Here is a 16,297-nt window from a genome sequence, read left to right on the forward strand (position 1 = left end):
TTAACCAACCAATCACGGCTTCTAAAAAAATATCATCAGAGCTCAATTCGCTTGACTACATAATTTAACACTTTCGAAAGAAAGGGCTTTTATAATTTGATAATTTCCAAGTTTCCATAAAGAGAACATTAATAAGGTTCCTGTTCCAGGTAGATACAAGGAGCTGTTAGATGAGCTTTTTTAAAAATGTTTAGCTGGATGTACCATTTTTGTCCCTTACAGATAATGTCCTCCCACCACAAGGAAACAATTGATATTTCTAAGCTTTCTAAGTCCATTTTATTCCAATCAAGTGCGTCCACTTTACTTGTGCCTACCAAGGTGTAGTTGACTTTGGCCAATTTTCAAAATCAAATGTCACGTTGTCGCCAATGAGCATAAATGAAGCCCACTGAGATACTTTGTCAAAGCCTTTACTTCTCATCCACTTCCTGGCATGGTGAAGAGATTCACTGGCGCTTTTACCGTGGAACAAATGATCGTAGAAGCAATTCATGAACTCTTCTGTTGCTTCATCCTCCAGTGCCCATCGTGCCGCTAACACCGAGCGAGCACCAGATCCTAAGAACGCTCGGGCGATCCCAATAACTCCCTCTGTTTTGACGTCTCCACGTGCACTGTGACAACAGCTGAGTACAACCAGTTTAGCTCTCACCTGAACTTCTGAAATGTCCTGCATCGTCAAAAGGTAGTCTTTCTCTCGTGGAGGACCGTCAATGGGGCCTTTAGGAGAGAGAACAATCTCTCCTCTATCAGGACTACCATGGGCAGCAAAATGTATCAGGCTTACTGAATTTATCGCTTGAAGTACAGCCTGTTTTGTTGCGCGGTCTCCAATCAAGGGCTTGACGCCAAGACGACTTCCAATCGTCTCTGCTTCCTTTCTTGCACGTGGCAATGGTGTTACTAACGTGAGTCTACCTTGGTACAATACCTCTCTAACCTCGGGGTCACCGACTATCAGCGCACCACTCTTACTGTGGTACTCAGGAGGACTGTCCTGAATAAGCTTCAGAGTAGTCAAGGAGGGAATGATGCGGATCCTGAATGTCTCCGAAAAATATTTGCCCTCTTTATCAGTTAAGGATGCAAATGGCACTTGGTACATGCAAGAATCAGGTACAATTATAATCTCAGGCTCTCTCAGTAAATCGGCCACAGAGGCAATGATTATATTGTGACACAGGTGGAGACTCGTTTTAGTGATGTCTTTTTCAGGTTTCCGGAAGCTTTCTTTTAAAAACTCATCTAAGTCAGGGACTAATCCAGTCTCTTCGTTTTTGTTCAAGCTCTCTTCCTTTTTTGTAAAACGAATAGCTTCTGTTGCTGTAAGAATCCAAAATCGCACATCTGCTTTACCAACCGAGATATAAAGGCATGTACAGTCAGTTTCCTTTGCGATAATGTTCTGAATGCCCCACCAAGATTGCGGATTGCCTGAAAACTGTTCTTTAATAGAGTATTGAGCTGCCATTAAATCGGCTAGGCCTCTTGCCCGTTTCAACTCTTCGACGTAAAGAGCGCCTTGTGGATTCCCGGTGGAGGAAAGCAACCAACTGAGCACCTGGTAGGTATGGGCACCGTGCTCCTCTAAAAGAGATACTTTAATCTGATCGCTGTCTTTAATAAAACCACGCAAAGTATCAAATTTGTCAGTGCAACGATAAAGATACGAAAAGGCCTCTTTAAAATCGAATTGTAATAGCCTTAACGTTGCTAGATGACAAAGGCACTTAAACTCAGTCAGGTTGTGTCCAATATCCTTGCTTGATAAGAGACCCTTCTGAAGGTAATTTTCAGCCACGACATGATTACCAAGGAATACAAAACATACTCCTAACTGTGCGTAATCGATTGCTTCATCTTCTCTGAGACCCAAGTCCAAGTGAATGGCAAGGGCTTTCTTGCAATAGTCTTGAGCCTTGGTATATTCACCACGCTTACAAGAAATAAAGCCAAGGTTACTGTAATCTGCCGCTTCTCCTTCTCTGTCACCGGTTTCCATTCTCATTGCACGTGCTTTCTCTAAATAATCGTCACCCTTTGCAAATTTACCACGCAATAAAAACAAACCTGCTAAGTTTCCATATATATCGGCCTCAATTCTTCTACAGCCAATTCTCTTTGTGATTGATAGCGCTGTGTACAGACATTCGTGAGCTTTGTCATGTTCACCAAGCATTCCAAGCGTTGTTCCGCGGTTTCCGTTCCTTATTGCTTCTCCTTCTCTGTCCCCGATTTCTATACTGATAGCGAGTGCTTTCTCTTGATACTCTAGGGCCTTGTCATATTTACCAAGCGATTCGAACAATGTTCCAAGGTTTCCATAGCTTGCTGCTTGTCCTTCTCTGTCACCGATTTTTATTGTGATAGCGAGTGCTTTCTCTTGATACTCTCGGGCCTTGTCATATTTACCAAGCGATTGGAACAATGTTCCTAGGTTTCTGTAGCTTGATGCTTGTCCTTTTCTGTCGCCAACTTCAATTCTCATAGCGAGTGCTTTCTCTTGATACTCTCGGGCCTTGTCATATTTACCAAGCATTTGGAACAATGTTCCTAGGTTTCCGTAGCTTGCTGGTTGTCCTTCTCTGTCGCCGATTTCTATTCTGATAGCGAGTGCTTTCTCTTGATACTCTTGGGCTTTGTCATATTTACCAAGCGATTGGAACAATGTTCCAAGGTTTCCGTAGCTTGCTGCTTGTCCTTTTCTGTCACCGATTTCTATTGTGATAGCGAGTGCTTTCTCTTGATACTCTAGGGCCTTATCATATTTACCAAGCGATCGGAACAATGTTCCTAGGTTTCCGTAGCTTGCTGCTTGTCCTTCTCTGTCACCGACTTCTATTGTCATAGTGAGTGCTTTCTCTTGATACTCTTGGGCCTTGTCATATTTACCAAGCGATTGGAACAATGTCCCTAGGTTTCTGTAGCTTGATGCTTGTCCTTTTCTGTCGCCAATTTCTATTCTCATAGCGAGTGCTTTCTCTTGATACTCTTGGGCTTTGTCATATTTACTAAGCGATCGGAACAATGTTCCTAGGTTTCCGTAGCTTGCTGCTTGTCCTTCTCTGTTACCGATTTCTATTGTGATAGCGAGTGCTTTCTCTTGATACTCTAGGGCCTTGTCATATTTACCAAGCATTTGGAACAATGTTCCTAGGTTTCCATAGCTTGCTGCTTGTCCTTCTCTGTCGCCGATTTCTATTGTGATAGCGAGTGCTTTCTCTTGATACTCTTGGGCCTTGTCATATTTACCAAGCGATTGGAACAATGTTCCAAGGTTTCCATAGCTTGCTGCTTCTCCTTCTCTGTCGAAGATTTCTATTCTGATAGCGAGTGCTTTCTCTTGATACTCTCGGGCCTTGTCAAGTTTACCAAGCGATTGGAACAATGTTCCTAGGTTTCCGTAGCTTGCTGCTTGTCCTTCTCTGTCGCCGATTTCTATTCTGATAACGAGTGCTTTCTCTTGATACTCTTGGGCCTTGTCATATTTACCAAGCGATTTGAACAATGTTCCTAGGTTTCCGTAGCTTGCTGCTTGTCCTTCTCTGTCACCGATTTCTATTGTGATAGTGAGTGCTTTCTCTTGATACTCTAGGGCCTTGTCATATTTACCAAGCGATTGGAACAATGTTCCTAGGTTTCCGTAGCTTGCTGCTTGTCCTTCTCCGTTACCGATTTCTATTGTGATAGCGAGTGCTTTCTCTTGATACTCTAGGGCCTTGTCATATTTACCAAGCATTTGGAACAATGTTCCTAGGTTTCCGTAGCTTGCTGCTTGTCCTTCTCTGTGGCCGATTTCTATTCTGATAGCGAGTGCTTTCTCTTGATACTCTTGGGCCTTGTCATATTTACCAAGCGATTGGAACAATGTTCCTAGGTTTCCGTAGCTTGCTGCTTGTCCTTCTCTGTCACCGATTTCTATTGTGATAGCGAGTGCTTTCTCTTGATACTCTCGGGCCTTGTCATATTTACCAAGCGATTGGAACAATGTTCCTAGGTTTCCGTAACTTGATGCTTGTCCTTTTCTGTCGCCAACTTCAATTCTCATAGCGAGTGCTTTCTCTTGATACTCTCGGGCCTTGTCATATTTACCAAGCATTTGGAACAATGTTCCTAGGTTTCCGTAGCTTGCTGCTTGTCCTTCTCTGTCGCCGATTTCTATTCTGATAGCGAGTGCCTTCTCTTGATACTCTTGGGCCTTGTCATATTTACCAAGCGATTGGAACAATGTTCCTAGGTTTCCGTAGCTTGCTGCTTGTCCTTCTCTGTCACCGATTTCTATTCTGATAGCGAGTGCTTTCTCTTGATACTCTCGGGCCTTGTCATATTTACCAAGCGATTGGAACAATGTTCCTAGGTTTCCGTAGCTTGATGCTTGTCCTTTTCTGTCGCCAACTTCAATTCTCATAGCGAGTGCTTTCTCTTGATACTCTCGGGCCTTGTCATATTTACCAAGCATTTGGAACAATGTTCCTAGGTTTCCGTAGCTTGCTGCTTGTCCTTCTCTGTCGCTGATTTCTATTCTGATAGCGAGTGCTTTCTCTTGATACTCTTGGGCCTTGTCATATTTACCAAGCGATTGGAACAATGTTCCTAGGTTTCCATAACATGCAGCCTCGCCTTTTGCATCACTATTCTTTTTCATAATGGTCATTGCTGACTCATAAAATCCTTTGGCCTCCGCGAACTTTTTATGATCCTGGAGTATCTTTGCTAGTCTTAACTGTAGCCATCCTTTTCCTAGAGTATCATCAGATTCCTGAAATAAGAGTAGTTGTTCTCTGACGTATTTTTCAGTATTTGTGTAGTTAAATAATGTGGAATACGCCTTTCTTGCTGTGGTAAAGATATCTTGGTAAAGTAATTTAGCCATTGGACTATCCACTCTAATTCCCCGATTGTGTAGGGAAATGAAACATTCACGGCAAATTTCGTTGGCTTGTCGAACACGGCCAGTGTTGAGAAGAAAAATTGCAACAGCTATAGCTATACTGATGATTGACGTGGTTGTAGCGTCCGCTTCTGTGTTGTCCATCATAACCTTGTTCGCTGTTGGTGTCAGAATTAAAAGAAATCAAACATAATACATCCAAGAGGAGGGACTCAGACAACTCTTATTCAATGGCGGTTTTACAATGTAAAATTTTTTGTGCAAGAGGAAAGTAATTGGGTTAATACTAGGAGGGGTGGCGGGGAAGGTTTACGAAGAGGTGAATACTGACAGAAATTTGACGTAAATTTAAGTTTCCGCCGCCTCGGTCGTGTAAGATATATTTGCTTCGATTAAATAAAAATGCCTTCCAGTGCATTTCCACTAATTCATGGCTTTTACCATTTGAGATTGAAAACATGAAAAATCTAATTTAAAATGCGAGTTCTTTTCCCGTTGACTGATGAATTAAAATAAATATGTTTACTGTGGAAAACAAGGAGATTGGCCTCATATTTTATACAAAAATCATGATTTCAGTTCACGGCGGCAGCTATGGATGAAAATAGATGATATTTAGAAGAAAGAAACCTTATTGGTTGGTTGGGGCTCCAAATGATCTTATCTTAAGTTTATGTATCATATAGATTTTTTCTCGCTTTTCATTTAACTTTCTAGCAAAAAACTATGGCAATTCCACATAATTTATAACTCATTTGAAGAGGCGGTATCTTGTCAAAAGAATTCTCTTTTTCTAAAGGTTAAGGGGGATTTCACACCCCCTTGGTTGGCGACACAACCAACTAAAAATAGAGTAGAACTCCTGACGCTCAGAAAAAGCAAAATAGCGCTTCCGGGAAAGTGAAAGGTTTTTAGCCAACTTTCACTCCGTGAGCTTCCGTCGGCATGCACTTTTTAGGTAGTCAGGTAGGTATAAAACCACAAAAAATAACGTTGAGGGCCGGGCAAACCACGAACCCTCATTACTCTCTCAAAGCTATTTTTTTCATCAGGAGATTTAAAAACTTCCGGTTTTCCCCTTTCTGAACGTTTCATGATAAGGAATTGACTTGTTCATTTCCGAAAGCCAGAGGAATCAAACTCGAGTGTCAACAATCAAAGTGACACTATGGTGAAATCACGGATAAACTATGCAAAATACAATTAAAATATAAAGTGATTTTTCTGAAATTAAAGCCAACGATCCTGTGGTTCCAGTATACAGAATAACGTTGGCATCCTAAAAAAGTCCTCCTCAAAGATTTCTCGATAATCCTAAGGCCGTGTTAACGCCACGAATTTGCATATCAAACCCCTTCCTAACCCTTTTTTATTGTATAAATATTATATGGAAGGAAATCGAAATTGCTAAATAGTAGCGTTTCAGGGACACAGGAACAAAGATTGACGAGACTGCTAAGACAGAGGCCGCGAGCGTTTTGAAACGTGGGGAGGGGAGAGGGGAGGCATACGCATACCCCTACTCAAATTTTCCAAAATGCCCCTTGCGTTGTTCGTTAACACAAGCAAACCAATCTGTAATCTTTACAGTTTCGACTGTGACCGTAATCCACTTTTGACCTACTTTTATTTTTCCCGGCCTAGTCTAAATCTTTCAGCTAAGCATTTGATTGGGTTCCCTCAGACAAAATTAACTCGTCTAATTTCCTAGACGTGCTGTCTAGTCTAATGGGGAACTGCCGACAGTTGATAAGCTTCTCGGGCACAGGCTGGAGCTGTTCAAAAAATAGTTTTATGACAGGTCATTTTGCCAAGCACGATGCTGATGAAAGAATTTATAAAAAGATCATAAGATGAAATATCTTGCCAAATTTTATGCCGCGCTAAGGATATTTTTGGCAGCAAAACGTTGGGAGGGGGGCGCTGAGCCCCCCTCAAAAAAAATTTTAGTTAGGGCGGGGGGCAATGCAGCCCTCCGGCCCCCTGCTCCGCCGCTATGTAAGAGCAGTCACAATCAGCAATATAAGAGTATATACATGTTTATCTGAACTTTGAGCGCAAACTTAGGACTTGGAAATTGAGATTAACACAAAGGAAACCTATTGGGCGCTAACGTAAGAGTTAAAAAGAAACGAGATCCACTTCCACATGGTATCGCGCATGTCCACACGTCACGAACTTGTGTAACACAATACGAATTTCACATATTCACAAGTAAAGATATAATTTGAAGTTAGGAAAGCTCTGCGATTCAAATAAGATGAAATGAAATAAAAGCCGAATTACTTGTAACACCACCCGCACAATAAGAATCAGAATAAAGTGGACCACCACATGTCCTTAAGTCCGCTCTTGATCCTAAAACGACAGAGTTTTTTAATGTTTTGGCTTCTTTTTACAGGAAATCCTTGCAAAATTAGATTAGAAATTACAACTCAGATTTCCTCACCAAAAAAAATAAACCAAAAGAGAGAGATCCACCGCGTGGTTTGTCACTCTTACACACAAAGTAAGAAATTAGAGAGCAGTTAGAAAAAGAAACTGAATAATTCAGGATTAACTCACCGTTTGAAGCTAGAAATTTCATGTAAGCAAAAGTACTTGAATGAGATATTCTGATGGAGGTTGATTTTCTCTGGATATCGAAGAAATAAAAGCAATGGTATGCAGATGATAATAAAGATAAAGTCAGGAAATTATCAAAAGTATCAGTGTTTCCATCTTCACCATTTAATTAACCCTTTAACTTCCAAGATGTGATTGTAAATTCTCCCCTCCAGTTGCTACACATTTCCTGAGATTTGGTAATGAATCATGATAACAACTTTGACCCGATAAGTTTGATATTTCTCATACCTATTTACTGGATGATGATTGTATATTATGAGGGGAAGTTACATTTTAATTAATTTTGGAACGATTAAAGTGTTAACAGCCGGACCAAGTCATATCTCTCCGCTATTGAGTTATTCGCCAAATTTTGGATGTATTCCGCAAATATGAAGGACATAAAGTAAAACAAATAATATTATTCCTTCTTTCGCCTCATATATGATAAGTTATCCACTGCACTTTGACAGTGAACGCTTCGATGGCTCAGGAGACAAACTATGATACCATAACATCTTTAAATTTTTTTTTTTAACATATATGACGGCTTTCCCAGCCGCCATTTTTATTATTAGAAATAACAATCCGTTGATTAGTTGCTAAAAGTTCCTATGATTTTCAAGAAACGTTCAACCTGTTCAGGATAAAACGTGAATGCAGAAGTAAGAGTTTAACCTTTGCTATCTTCTTTGAGGTGATGGAGGTTTATTTTTCAATTCGTTTGTTATTTTAAATTTCAGTGTGTTAAATGTACAGCTAATAAACGGAAACAAAAAACAAGTTCCTAATTTTCCCTTGAACTTATCTCGGAATGAATGATTTCCTATTTTCAGTGTTTTTTGTCACATACTTTCGGTCAAAGTTTTCATTTTCCATCAAGTCATCACAACTCGGAAATAAATGCGTTATACATCCATATTAAGGATAGGGGGACTTTTGGTGCATTTCACCCCTCTTTTGTGACACGGCTGTAGCACCCCTCCTTTCTATCTTTTGAAAAAGGATGCTAAATATCTAGAGGCACATAGATAACAGACTGTGCGTTACTGTAACGGTGAGAATATTATCAATGTCTTTACTACTTACAGAACAGATCATTTACTTCTGCCGCATTGAACCATTCTCTCTCAACACGCGGTGTATTAGACTTTGATCGTATCTGCCCTGGAAAGTGAAACTTCTCTGCACTGCAAGAAATCATGACACATGACATCAAATAAGAAAAAGCAATTGCTCAAAATACGAAAAATAAATGGCTCCTCAGAGAAATTTTTGATGAGATGCAGGGAAAACTAAAATATTGACACAAATAAGATGATAGCTTCACGGGTTTAAAGATCATTACTAATTTTCGAGTACAAAAACAACCTCAGCCGTAGAGAATTCTTATCATTATGTAAATGATCGTTCGATATACTGCTCTCAAATTGCGAGTTCTTTGTTTAAGGAAGAAAAGAGATAATGACAACGTAAAAGTAGCGGGAAACACCACTGTGAGTTTTTAGAAGAATATCAAACAGGTACAAGGAACAAAGTACAAGAATCACCACTTTTTTGTAGTCCAAGTTCAATCCTCTCTATCTCTTCCCTCAAAAAAAGATAACTGTTGATAATTACCTGGAAAGGTTTAAGCTGGATCAGTTCACCGTGATGTCACCTGATTCTTATGATCTTTCGTTATATTCTGGAGAAATGAATAAACGGGGTAAGTTTCTAAAGAAATTATGGTGCCGCGTCACTGAGGGAAAGGGGGTACATTTAGAAAACAAGATCATTCCGTTTTATCAACTGATTTAATAATGTAAATTAGCCACCATAAAGAGTTTTTGAAGCTACCATTTCGAGCGTTAGCCCTTCGTTTAGAACGAAAGACGAAACGCTATCACTCAGCACATCATAAGCTCACTACAGTGGCTAATTCACGTTATTCTGGATAAAACCTATAACGGTAGAAGTGGTTGGTACTGACGTCTTATCAGAACGAAAACACCGATCAACGACATCCGTTTTACTTATTTTGTAGCGACTTTGTCTTCGATCGATATCATACAAATCACACCAAGTGAAAAGTGAAGAGTTCACGAAGAGTCAGTCATGACATGTAGATATCTTACCATTTACAGTCAGAAGCTCCGGTTGAACTGTGATCGATCTTGTGATAAAAATCAAAAACAATAATGAATGCCGAGGCCTGACGTCCCCTGCTATACAAGTTAGAAACTGTTTCAGTTTTACAAACTCAAATGGCATCGTCAATAATTAAATTTAGATGTTCAAAACCGAAATACGCGAACAGAGATGGAAAATAAAAGAAAACACCAAGAAAATTGTTATAAATCTCTCCTCACCTTCCTTCTAGCGCAATAAAATGAACAGATGAGTTTCATTTATCTGTCCGTAACATACAATTTCTATTTTTTCTGCTAAGATTCTTTTTTCGGGGAGTTTGCTTGATAATACAACGTTGTGGTGGACTGAAAAGAGGTCGAATTAAAAGGTAGCAAAATAGAAAGGATAGAAAGAAACTGTGGTTCTGCGTTGGTGAGGGAGTAAAGCAAGGTAATTTTGGTTTTCTCAACTGAGTTGATAATGTTAACTAGCCACCGTTAGGAGTTCAAAGCTGACGTTTCGAACGTTAGCCCTTCGTCAAAGCGAATGGAGGAATCGTGGGTTGTTTGTGCGTTTCTATGCAGAAAATAGAGCTACGCTATTGGTGGAACCATGGTAACGAGAAAAACATATTATCGGAATAGGTCACCTAGTGGTCTCCTTCTCGTCATCTTCTTGTTTCACTAATGGACATCTTTTTGCAATAAGCGCAAGTTATGCAACAGATGGCATTGGCAGAGGTGCTCGTGAAGTGATCAGCAATCTCAATGGATCGTTTTGGTCCCGATACTTTCTCAACGTTACGAATGAAAGGACAAGTTTTCCATCGTGGGCGAACCCATTTGAAAGTTCCGGGTTGGTCATTAATTTGTATTTAACTTTTGACCGATATGTAGCCTATGTTTTGTCGCGTTTGAATGAAATAAGTGGAAAGTGCCAAAAGATAGTACCAGTCTCCTGAATCATTTTGAAGTAAAGTTTTAAGAATGGTGGATGTAACTGCGTAGTTGTGATGATTGCTAGTTTCGAAATGCTGAGGGACGCGTATTTCGTGTGCTTTTCATTTATGTTTTATTTTTATCAATTAATCTTTCGTTAGTTAATGATTGTTACCAATAAAAACGTTATTTCTGTCATGCATCAGATATTGCATTTCACTTTTCATCATATTAGTTCGGTTGCTGTTGTTGCTATCAACTTATTATCTGCTGTCGTTAGGGGCTAGACCAAAATAAGTCGTTCTTTATTTTGTATTTACGATATTTCCTTTATTGTTTGTATTAATGCTTATTTCTCGCATTCAGTTATTTTACAATCTCTCTTCATAACCGCCATGATAGATTTGCTGGATCAATGTTACTAAAGGTAGTGTCGGCCGACATGGCGACCGACATGTCGACCGACATGTCGGTCGACGGTCGGTCGACAGTCGGTCGATAGTCGGTCGATAGTCGGCCGATAGTCGGTCGATAGTCGATCGATAGTCGGCCGAGAGTCGGAAAATAGTCGGTCGACATGTCGGTCGATATGTCGATCGATATATGTCGGCCGATATTCGGTCGCCTTATTGGTAGACAGTCGGTCGATATTTGACTGACACTTGGCCGACACTTGGCCGACACTCGGTCGACACTTGGCCGATGCTTCACCGATATTTCACTGACACTTAGGTGATGCTTCAATGGCATTTTACCTATTGTCAGCCGTATGGACGTGTTTTAAGGAAACCTTAACAGGATATAACTTTTGCTGCTGTTCGGGGCATTGACTAAAACTAGAAACAACGAAACGACTTTAACAACCAAAACGACTGAAACTGCCGAAACGAAACGACCGAAACGAAACGTTCAAAACAAAACCACCGAAACAAAGGAAAAAAAACCACCGACTGACAGCCAAAACGAATGGAGCAAATGAAACGAAACCATTGAAACAATCGAAACGAAACTACCAAATCAAACGAAACGTAGCCACCAGAATGAATTATTATAATTTAGGGATGAATCATCTTCAACTGCACTGCTTTCCTAGCAGAGGTATGTTCAAATCTAACATATCGCTCGGGCCGTGTTTACGTGGAGGTGGTTAAACCCTCTTAGGAGGATCAGTTCTCTATGAACAGCTTCATTGTATTTCATTAAACAATAACTTTATTGAGGCAATTCAGTGTTCATGTTTAAAAAATTCATTAAAAATCATTAACCGTTATTATCACAAATCTAATATTATCTTTACTCACGCAACCGGGTAAAGCAACTGAAACATATAAATACAACGAAAATGAAGTCAAGAAGCTGAGGCTTGGTCGAAATCCTGCAATTACATGTCTGATCTACCGTTTTTTGTAATTACCCACTACATTTTGAAATAACCGATTGCTTTCTACAGAACGTCAAAGAAAATAATCCTAGCTAAAAAACACTTCGCCAGAGCCTCGCGAAAATTGCCCCCCATTCTGAAAATGATTTACATTGTATATCAAAAGTTAAGCTTCCCAAAATGTCCAAATTTTTTCGAAAAGTTCTTTGTACCCTTATTTTTGCAAAAAGCAGTAGAAAAAATATCCGCCTTATAAATTGGTTGCAAACGAACAGACTACTGAAAAGAAATGTCAACTGCGGGAATTGTAGGAATGCAATGCGCCTCATTCGCCATCTGCGCAATTGGGACGGATACATTTGGTAAGTAATTTCAATTCCAGTTTCAATTCATCTAACTACAGATTTTCCCTGCCGACCTGACCTAAAATTCGATAGCATTCAACTATTTCAGACCAGTTGGAGTGGACCCGGGATTTGCGATAACGGTTTGTAAACGGTTTTCGCAAACTCTTGAGAAGGACTTCAAATTCAAAAACAACACCCTATTTCAGACCAAAATGGTCAAAATCTAAACCCTTGGAACGGGACATACCTATATAGCTTAAACTTGACTTTTCAACAGGAGATGTCACCGCTGTCGACGCTTTTTGTCAGTGAGAGTACATTCGTATTTCTCTGGAAGCAAAATTTCAATCGCACGGCAGTTGCAGTTTCTCTGGAAATGGGCGTACAAGAGTTCGTTACGAATGATGAAAATTGAAGGAACGGCCTCACAGAAAGTTTTAGTCAAGTTTGCACGAAAGTGTCGGCAAATTGCATGGGAAGCATTATTGCGTCACCCGATCCCACAGTTAGGCGGACCAGGTGTGATTGTGCAGATCGACGAATCAGCGTTTAATTACAAGTCCAAGGTGAGAAAATAGGAAGTACATGCCTTCGAGTAGTCATGAGTTAGGTGGGTTCGGACCCTAGAGGGTGTCCTTCGACGAAAAATGGTATCTGTATTTTTAAAGTAAATTCCAACAAATTATGTTGACATAGATATGTTTAACTTTTTCTGTTGACATCTGGCTGACATCACTTGTCAGTGAATGGTACGAACCAAAACATGAATAGTGGAATACCGAATTTCGAACCATAAACGGAAATTGCAATTTGTTCGAAAAATGGGGAGCTTCGAGAAAGCGGGAGTAAAATTACAATGAAGTAAAGCCAAGGGAAACGAATTTTGCCTCCAAAAAAGGGGATTTTCGGAAAATTGAGTATTCGAGAAATCTGTATTCCACTGTACAACGGTCGTAGTTTCTAAGAGAACGCAAGCGTTGCGAGTACATACAGTACATACAGTACATACAGTACATACAGTACATACAGTACATGAACTCACCACAGGAACCTTTGGCAGAGTGAAGGAAAATGTGAAATGTACGCACTAGCTGACCTCAGCTGTTTCCATCCTCTCATTACAGAACCAAACTAAGGCATTTAATCTGATGCTAAAGATTTTTGGGAGCGCGTCGTATAACCTCCGCCCCCTCCCATCTTTAATGTACCGTATTTCCAATGATGCTTTTCATAATATTTTAATTCATGCAGCTGTAACTGTTATTCCTTTGCAGTTTAACAGGGAGCGTCGGCCTCGAAGAGAGAGATGGGTACTGGGGTTGTTTGACACACAGTATACTCCAGCCCGTCCATACCTACAGCCAGTAAGGCGACGCAATGCGGCGACTCTTTTGCGTATTATTTAACGGAAGGTTCAACCTGGCTCCATAGTGCACACGGACCAGTGGGCGGCTTATCGGCAACTCCAGAGGAGACTTGGTTTACAACATGGGGTGGTGAATCATTCAATCATTTTGTTGATCCAGTAACCGGAGTCCATACACAGAATTCTGAAAGCAACTGGTGTACGGCAAAGGAAAAATTTAAGAAAATGAAGGGAAACACAAACCCTGACTTTCTCTTTGAATACCTACAGGAATTCACGTGGCGAAGGTGGTATGGTGAGCCTCACCCAAATGGATGCTTTCGAAAGCTGGTCGATGACATTGCTGAACAGTATCCCCCTTAAGGGAATCAGTCAAAACCATTGTATTCGTACGGGACCCAACACACAGCAAAAAAAGGTCGTCTCTTTCTGCTTCCATCATCCCCCACCCTCTAGTAGGCTTGGTTCCATACCCCCACACCGGAGTAAATCTATCTGTGTGTTGTTTTACAAGCTTCTTGGACACAAAATAATTTAAATAATCTTTTTTGAGAAAATTTTTGTTGGTTACTTTACTTGTCAGAATAAAGTTTTATTGGTTTAATGTTAACTGTCTCAGAATTTTTGCTATTTGAAGAGATGCAATTCAGCCAGTTCCGGCTGTACCACAGACATGTGTGAACTAAATACTAAAAAGCATGTTACTCGGCTAGAGTTTATTCCCGTGAAGTGACGCCCCTGCGATTCGCATAAGTCATTAGTTATTGTAAAGCTCCCGTTAGACGAGTAGGAAAAAGCTTAAGTCTCAAAAATAAAGGGAAAATATTCGAGAGAAAAGTACAGATTGAAACCATAAAGAGATTAGGTCTTCAGAAAGTTTTATCATAGGCGCTAACTTTTTCTTAAAGTGGGACGGTGACGCTAGCATTTGCGTTTATGAGGATTTTCACTTTCCCGTTATGGTTACTTGCTTAACGGACTTCAATTCGTGAGTGGCTCATGTTGCAGTTAATAAGTCACCCCCAAATTTTTTAAATTCACCACGTCATTCATAAGTCGTTTCTTATCTTAATCATATACCTGAAAGTTTATGCGTTCAAATCAAATTTTCTTCAAATCAAATTTTTCAATACCGACACTGCAACAATACACAACCACACGAGCGGCGTTCAAACTGTATTTACCGATAAAGTTCAGACACTTGACCAATAGACTTCCGACACTCGGCCGATAGACCACTGACACTTGACCGATATTCCACCGAGACGCGACACTCCCTCTGTCGGTCGACATATCGACCGACTATCGACCGACTATCGACCGACTATCGACCGACTCTCGACCAACTGGCGACCGACTGTCGACCGACATATCGACCGATATGTCGGTCGCCATGTCGGTCGCCATGTCGGTCGACACTACCTATAGTAAAATTGATCCGATTTGCTTTCCTCCATCTGTGGACGCCATCTTGAATTTTACACAAGAAGTTTGAAATCGTCTTCGGACTATCAAAAGTTTGCGCATGCGTAAATCGTAGCACTGTCCCATTAATTGACTGATACTGAACGTAAATGATTTACCTTTTCATCTATACTTATTTTACTCCTAAAGTCTCTTTGATAAAGGCGGGTAAACAGGACGTCAATTCTGCTCGCCTATCCGGCTTCATATGAATCCGAGATAATATGAGATAACATTTGTAATATTTCATTTTTAACCATCTGCTGTAGTCCTTTGATTACACTGCTGGCGTATTTTTGAAATATGCAGCCAGACTTAATGGGAGATGAAATTCCAATGATCACCTGTTGATTGGTTTTCGTTTTGGCAAAGAACGATAGGTTTCTTCTACAACAGAATGCGCTCTCATACTGCCTGAGATTGTCTCTGTGTGTATCCATCAACCCTGTAGTGCACAGTGATTTAGCAAACCAGGCCACAACACGCCCCTTGCTGATAGACCAGCTAAACAATGCTTCAGTTGATTCTGGTATGGAGGATTTAGAAACATTGGTGGTTTCCAGCATTATACCATTGTTTCAAGGAACTGGGAGACTAACATAAAATTACTTTTATCTATTTGGTTCAGGTGGCTTTAGCTAATCCCGAAACTTATCTGAAGTCAATTCGAGAGTAATCTGCTTTGACAGGTGGACCTTCAAGTTAATAACTGTGTGAAAATCGACTAAAAAGATGAAATTTCACATCTTGAAAGCTCTTTTCTACCACAATTAACAGTAACGTCGTGATCTCATTTGGTAATTTGCTGTTGTCTAGAAGAGTACAGAGAACGCTGCTCGCGTCAACGTGTCACTCAGCATGTCACGCACTGAAAGAATCGTTTTATTTCACGCCAATATTGTGGTAGAATCAAAACAGCAAAGATTTGGCGTGGCTTTCATTCTTATTGAAAACGGTATTCTTCATCACAGTGGTCATAATTTGCTGCCTATTTTTCCTTGGAGACGTAATCGAAGCGCATGTCTTTTTTTTACTTCTGACTTCTATTGGGTCGAGGACTTTTACTTCGCGCATGTACTCCTGAAATTAGAGTAAATAAATAAATAGAAAAAGAAATCTGAAATTTCCACTCTGGACGCGCGTTTTCTGCTGCGCAAGGACGGTGCAATTTTTGTCAAACAAAGTCAA

The 16,297-nt window shown here is 40.3% G+C and overlaps 1 protein-coding gene and 1 pseudogene across 1 annotated transcript; one reads left to right on the top strand and one right to left on the bottom strand.

Annotated features, from left to right (window-relative positions):
- Positions 1-256: 256 nt before the first annotated feature.
- LOC148716722 (uncharacterized) lies at positions 257-9,900 on the bottom strand. The gene is made up of 5 exons (XM_088745244.1): positions 9,619-9,900; positions 9,122-9,188; positions 8,591-8,691; positions 7,460-7,529; positions 257-5,052 (listed from the first exon to the last, which is right to left on the bottom strand). The coding sequence occupies exons 3-5, from the start codon at positions 8,600-8,602 to the stop codon at positions 314-316; spliced, it is 4,821 nt and encodes a 1,606-aa protein (XP_088601370.1). The 5' UTR covers positions 8,603-8,691; positions 9,122-9,188; positions 9,619-9,900; the 3' UTR covers positions 257-313.
- A 2,212-nt stretch (positions 9,901-12,112) lies between these two features.
- Positions 12,113-14,088, top strand: LOC148716723 (uncharacterized; annotated as a pseudogene).
- The last annotated feature ends 2,209 nt before the right edge of the window (positions 14,089-16,297 follow it).

This window comes from Stylophora pistillata, chromosome 14 (genome assembly GCF_964205215.1).
Source record: "Stylophora pistillata chromosome 14, jaStyPist1.2, whole genome shotgun sequence".
Lineage (NCBI taxonomy): Eukaryota > Metazoa > Cnidaria > Anthozoa > Scleractinia > Pocilloporidae > Stylophora > Stylophora pistillata.